Source organism: Synchiropus splendidus, chromosome 4 (assembly GCF_027744825.2).
Source record: "Synchiropus splendidus isolate RoL2022-P1 chromosome 4, RoL_Sspl_1.0, whole genome shotgun sequence".
In the NCBI taxonomy this organism is placed as follows: Eukaryota; Metazoa; Chordata; class Actinopteri; order Syngnathiformes; family Callionymidae; genus Synchiropus; species Synchiropus splendidus.
In genome coordinates, this window is record NC_071337.1 from 22,583,080 (window position 1) to 22,590,320 (window position 7,241).

General features: G+C 40.3%; 1 protein-coding gene across 1 annotated transcript; it reads left to right on the plus strand.

Annotated features, from left to right (window-relative positions):
- The first annotated feature begins 334 nt into the window (after positions 1 to 334).
- On the plus strand, positions 335 to 6,190 carry LOC128757205 (NXPE family member 3-like). Its single transcript, XM_053862311.1, has 6 exons — positions 335 to 343; positions 3,323 to 3,721; positions 3,801 to 4,102; positions 5,167 to 5,237; positions 5,317 to 5,514; positions 5,601 to 6,190. Exons 1-6 carry the CDS (start codon positions 335 to 337, stop codon positions 6,188 to 6,190), a joined length of 1,569 nt encoding a protein of 522 aa, XP_053718286.1.
- Positions 6,191 to 7,241: the final 1,051 nt, after the last annotated feature.

A 7,241-nucleotide genomic window follows, 5' to 3' on the forward strand; every position in this document is an offset into this window, starting at 1 on the left:
GTTTAATCCTTGTCATTAATGTCTGTAATGTGTGTTTGTGACAAACAAAATTTCCTTGTTGTGGAAGTTTAAATATTAAGCCCATCAGTCACTTTTATGATTCTCCATGCCCTAATTGGTGCACGCCTTTCCCTCTTGTGAGTCCAGAGTCAAACTGAGGTTTAGGTGTGTTAGCTCAAGAGTTGCCTTGCTGTTTGGAGTGGCAGCAATACTGCAATCCAGGATCACGATGCAGGCACAAAGGAGTTTGGGAAAATCTTGCATGAAAAACTCAGTCACAGCTTTAATATTTCTTTCCATCTTCAGTGCAGCTCTTCTGTTTCTTCACGTGAAAATGTTCAAGGTAAGAAGCTTTTCTTTTTCAGAAAGATTTTATATGCTGTTTGGATATCCGTTTAATTTCATTTCATTTTTCTGCAAATTGGTTTTAATAAGCATACCAAACTCAGGGACACAGATAGGACACAGATGTAACGCCAGTTCGATGAGTTTGTTAAAAGATCACCACAAGTTGGCAGAATAAGGTCACTTGCGGCTGGGCCAGACCTAGTCACCCCATGCAGAACCAACACTAACATTCAGTTGTTTGGTTTCTGATTGTCACGGTGCCTACGCCCGTCTCAGCACCTGCAGTGGTACACGTTGTGACCTGGATTCAAAATATATTTTTATGCCTTTACTGCCTTGCTCTGAGGAACTGGTCTCTCTCTCATAACTAATCGTAGAACACATCATCACACCCCAATTCTGCATGACACACCTGAATTTCTGTTCATGGTGATCATTGTGCACATTGTGCTCGAATCATCACAGCTTGACTTCAGGAAGTCTAAGTGACTCACATGTACCCCCCATAGAGCACATCTGGTACCACCTGAAGCAGCAGCAATATCCTTGTCCCACTCAACTATGTGACTTGGCAGAACTACATATAGCACTTGTGGAGGGGGGGAAACAACATCACGTGGCGAGTGACCACCACCACGAGAGGCATCGCACGGCACACACACCATTCACACGCGCACGCCTACAATAGGTGCAATTTTAGAGTGTCCAATGAACCTAGTAAGCATGGGAGGAAACCAGAGTTCCCAGAGAAACCCCACGCTTACACGAGGAGGACATGCAAAGTCCATGTAGAAAAGCCATAAGTCTGAACTTGTGACCTTCTTGCTGCAAGAGAGCTAACAAATAGTCTGCCGTGTGGCCATTGTACATACTGCTTGATAATAATAATAATAATAATAATTAATTTAGAGCATTCACAGTGTGTTGCTGTACCGTCACAGGCAAGAAAGAGATGGGCAAGTGAGCCAGACACAGCAGCGTGTTTTTAGCACCTCAAACACAGCAATGACGTCATCAAAGCAGTCAAACAGATGCTGTTGAAACAACTACACTAAATAAACCAACCAGCATGTCCTGTGTTTCCTGCACCTGCCAACCATTGTGTCCTTACCTGCACCTAGTTTTATAAATGATATATAAATATTGGAACAACTAGGTGTTATACTTGTGTAGTACTGGTTGAGGTGACTTTAATTTGTGCTGATCAGGATACAGTGGGAATGTGGACGTAAAGGCAGGCTGAGATAAGGCGTTGTATTGACCAGACGTCAATGTGCAGTATGTATTCACTCTGTACAGGCGTGTGTATGTATGTGTGGTTATGCAGTCTGTCTTTGAGGAGTCAGTTCTTCCCTTGTTGGGAATTTGCATTGATTTTATTGCACTCCATTTCGGATACTGTTCAGCCACTGTCACACACCTCCGTGTGTGATAACATGTACCTCCAGATTGTTATTCGGATTCTCATTTCACTCTTACTGTCGCCTTTCCCATTTGTGATTTCTCATCATTTATGTTTGAAATCTGACATTTGTGAGCCTTTAGTTTCAATTATGTGATGTATTTCCAATTGTGTGTCAAACTTATGATTGACAATGACTGATCACGATTTCCCAGTTCAATTTCCAATTAAACACAAATAACTAGGGAAGCTCTGATCAGGATTGTTGCTGCTGATCACCAATACTGATGACATGGATTGACAATAAATGTGTAATCAAAATGATCAGACATTCTGTGCACACTGTGTGGGATTGAAAAATATAGTAATGCACTTTGAGATTAAATAAGACTTATAAAAAAATGATTTTTTAAACCATTTACACATGTGCATATAACATCTAAATTGAATCCCTGCCTACAACTAACAAACGAAGGAGATTGCTATTAAATGTGTAAATGTAGGAGACTGTACTGTCTGTGGAACTTAGGTGGCAGCAAACACTTCATTGTGTCGGTCAGGACACTTGCGCAGGTAGATGGAGAATGAAGAAAAGGGAGTCCGTATTCAAGTTCACTCTTTATATGGAAGTGAATATTGCTGTGAGTGAGTGTGTGTGTGTGATTTCTGCAATACAGGCACAGGAACACAAGATGATTAAATTAGATACAGATGCATAGTTTAGAGAGTCGTCAGAAACAACCTAAATAAGGCTCAAAATAATATGTCTAAATATAAGCACAGCAAAAAAAAAAGAGATGGAAATGAAACAAGGGAAATATAACAGGATTGAGCCAACATGGATTAGCTTTAGCAGCCAACTACATGCTACGGTTAGCGGCTAACGATCTAAACTCCTTTTAACGCGGTAAATTCCACAACGCAAAACGACTGACATGTCATGAATGAACGGATGAACAAACAACATAACACAACTCACTGTTTTTAGACACACACACTTCAGAATCACTCCATCGTCTCCAAACGATCGGCACATTAATGATGCATTTAAGGACCATGCTAGTGTGGGAATTTACAAGTGCAACAATTAGAAACAATCTTCAAGGAACCGTTCAACCTTTTGCACAGTAAAGAAGAAAGTATTCTCCTGCCCTGTAAATGTGTAAACTTCATATATGAAGCAAACATACACATACAATACATACTGAAAATTTATGGAGTTGCATGAACAGTAGAATTCCACCATATCTCTTGTGGTGAAGCTGGTGACTAACATTAAATCGCACATTTTTCAAATCACCACAGGAAGGATTCCTCTTCACGGAGCTATATTCTTTCAACTGCTGCAGCTGTGACCTGCACAGGTTGTGGAAAAAAAGGTTATATTTAGGTGCGCCTCAATTGTCTATCTGTGTTGCATGTTGATGTAACAGGCTTTCAATTGACAGACGTGTCCCGCCTTTTCAACGAGCAAGTCATCCTGTTCTTGTTTTTTTTCATCCATAGGATCCGAAATATCATCTTCTGCCAAAGCCCAGACTGGAGAACAATAAATCTGGAATTGTATTTCAGAGAAATATTTTTAATGAAACAAGAGGAGAAGTTGATATCTGTAAATTCCAACCCTCCTCCCCACAAGAACTTATTGAAGAACAGAACATATTCAGCTCAATAGCTTGGCCCCAAACACCACCCCTGCTGGGTAACAAGTGCACCAACGCCAGTGGCAGTAGCTTTACTCTTCACAGAGGCACTGGAGGGCAACAGTGGCACGTTGGCGATGAACTGAGAGTAACCATTGCCATGAAGGACTTCCTGGGCAAACCAAAGAAGATTGGAGGAGATGTTCTAGTTGCCCGAGTCCACAACTCAGTTCTTCAGGCTGGTGTTGCTGGGCAAGTTATCGACCATGAAAACGGCTCCTACACAGCCACATTTCCTTTACTCTGGACTGGAAAAGCAACCATCGAGGTGAGGGTTGAAGTGCAGTTCACACAAGTTTACAGTCAAAGTACAGTACAAGACGCTGTTTTGTTCTTTTGTCTGCCAGGTGACTCTTCTTCATCCCAGTGAGGCCGTCACAGTAATAAGAAGACTGAACAAAGACAATCCAGACAGAGTTTACTTTAAAAGTGTTTTCCGCCTAAATTCCATCTCTGAAACCATGAACTGTAATTTCTGCCTGCGACCCACCAAACTGCCAGTGTGTGACTTCACCGACCTGCGCACAGGGGAGCCATGGTTCTGCTTCAAGCCAAAGCAGCTGGGCTGTGAAAGCAGAATCAGCCATTCCATGGGAGGATATCATGCCAAAATATTCCATGACCCTGGTGAAAAAAACCTTTTCAAAAAGTGAATATGACTAGAGCACACTCTCCTAAATTATCCACAGGGTTTGTTCTTGTAAAGACACAGCATTACTCACGCATTCACTGAAACTTTTGTGGCTAGAGGTGAAGGGTAAATTTTACTTTTTAAGATTTTACTTTTTAAGATCTACACAATGTTCACAAATTAAATTTTACCTTTGTCTTATTACTATCCTATTTTTATCCATTTATCTATGTCCAGCAACCATAGAATCCATTCAAAAACACTGCCATTATTAGAATTTTTCAATACTAGATTACATTAGATGCCCTCCTCATATTGAAAAATGATAAGAACTAACTTTAGTTTCAACTGTGTCACAACAAGAGGAGCTAATTAGATTAGATTAGATGACATTTATTATTTCCACAGTGAGGACACACAATGTGTCACATCAAATGATGAGCACAAATACACTGACACACAAGACATTTAAGACACAAAACAAACATCAAAGATGTCTGCAAAGCATTAGCATAACAACAACACAAGACAAATGAATACCCGTAAAACAACTATCATGACAAAAATGAATAATGAATTAAAATGTTTGTAATTATCAGTAATACATTGATAATAGTAACTTATATGTAAATTTTTTAAAAAGCATAAATAAGAAATAAACAAATCATCGACAATGGACAGTCAGTCCCATCAGATTTTACTGTTGCACAACCTGACTGCACTTGGCAGAAAGGATCGAAATCACTCCTTTGTGCAGCAGAGTTAGATCAGCCAGCCACTGAAGGTGCTGCCAAGTGCCGTAGAGTGTCCTGGAAGGGGTGACTGACAGTTGGACCACAGTCCTCCTGTCTCCAACCTCCTCCACCCATTTCAGAGAGCAGCCCAGGACTAAAATGGCCCTCTTCACCAGTCTGTCCAGTTATGAAGAATAGTGCTTGTGCCTCTACCTTTACTCCTCTCTAGTCATGTCAAGCTGACATTGTGAACAAATGAATTCCTATTAATTGCAGCACATGCATTATTTATTTTACAAGTATCAAATGGCATGTGTTCATCACATTTGTATGATTGGACTTTTTCAGTGGTGTCAACATGAAAGTGAAACTGAGATCTGAAGGACCAGCGTTTGTGAACGTACTGCCACAGAGGAATGGTAACAACAGTCAAACTGATCATTGTGGAATGGATGTTTAAGAAGTTTGCTTCTCTTTCATCAGCTTCATCAGGTTCAGAGAGGAACAGAACCGTAGAGAACTTGGGACATTCTGGATATTACTACCGTGGAGAGTGGCAGGCCCTGGATGGGACCAGAGTTCAGCATTTTCAAAAGCCTGCTGCCATGAGTAAATGTCTCCAAGGAAAGAAGATCTACATGTTTGGAGACTCCACTGTCAGACAGTGGTATGAATACCTTGTTGGAAAACTGCCAGGTGGAGAATAATGAGAAATGCAATTACGGGTTGAGTACAAGCAGAATTTGCAACAAGTGTTTCTTTTTTTCCTTTTTTCTTCTCAGGTCTGGTGAATTTTGATTTCCACAATGGCCCAAAGACCGGACCGTACATGGCGACCGACATTGCAAACAACATCTTCATGCTCTACCAGGTCCATGGTCTGCCCATACGTATACGACCCATCTCAGTCAGCAAGGTTCGATACGTTGCCAATGAGCTGAACTCCATCGAGGGAGGAGCAGACACCGTTGTAATTTTGGGTATCTGGGCTCACTTTGGTTCATTACACGAAAAGTTTTACCTCAGGAGACTGCAGCGCATCCGCAACGCTGTAGTGCAATTGTTGAACAGGTCTCCAGGCACACTGGTTATTATTCGCACTGGAAACGTCAAAGGCCTGTCTGCTTCTAGAGCAGTATTCAACAGTGACTGGTCCACCATGCAGCAGAATAAGATACTTCGAGCTGTGTTCCACGGAGTGAATGTTCGCTGGGTGGATGCCTGGGAGATGACATTGGCACATGATGCCAGGTTTCTGCTTCACCCCCTGCCCCCTATTATCAAGAACATGGTGGATGTGGTCCTGTCCTACATCTGTCCTCTGAAGGAGGGAAAGGTGCTTGGTGGCAAGAGCGCTGTGGCCGTCTCCTGAACACAACTCCATATATTCATAACCACAATTGACAGGGATGGTACTATATATATATATATATATATATATATATATATATATATATATATCATCAACAAATTGTGAAAGTTGTTGAAATTGCCAATCAAGTCAATGAAAAACAATGAGAGTTTGCATAATAATTTTGAGAAAATATAATACTTATTATTATTATTATTGTTGTTGTTGTTGTTAATAATAACAATAACAACAACAACAACAATAATAATAATGTTTTCACATAATTTCTAATATTTCATCAGAAGCATCCAGGAAATCTGATTAATTAAAAAAAATGCAGACAGACAGCATAATTTAACCCTAAAATAACACTGTCTGTAAGGTAATTCTCTGTGGAAGTTGGAATGCTGTATTATTTGCTTGCAAGTACTGAAGGTTTTTTTTTTTTTTTTTTGTGATGCTGGGGGAGGGTGTCATCCTTATTAAGGTGATCATTTTGTATCGACTATACTTAGGTGGAACATGTTTGACGAAGTGCAACTCAAATAAAACTTGCACTGTGTACTGCACCTGTCTACTTTTTTTAAAATTCCTCACTCACAGTTCTTCATCCAATTTAAATACAGGAGAAGTTTTATAACGCTACATTTCTATCCACAGCTTCTCTTTGCTGTTCAATTACTTCATCAAGTAAAATTTTATATGGACATCCTGCTTAATTTATAGTGCACATCCTTCTTCCATCCTCTTTTGCACCTGCCACATATCAAGTGAGCATTTAAAAAAAACAAGTCATTAGTATCGCATTGCAGCATTGCATATTGATAGGATGTGTGTTTTTGGCAGTGCTGCTGATAAGAGTGTAATAGCAAACTGCCATAAAAACGGATTCCTGGTTCCGCCCACATTTGTTTATGAGGACGGACCACAGTGAAAAAAAGTTAATCACAAGTATACACAACACAATCAACCACTGACTTCTAGAGAGGAAATTCTAGAAAATATTTTATGTTGTCAAACGTCAGGAATCGAACCATTTCATCTGGCAAGGAGGCTGAAGAAAATGAAGGAG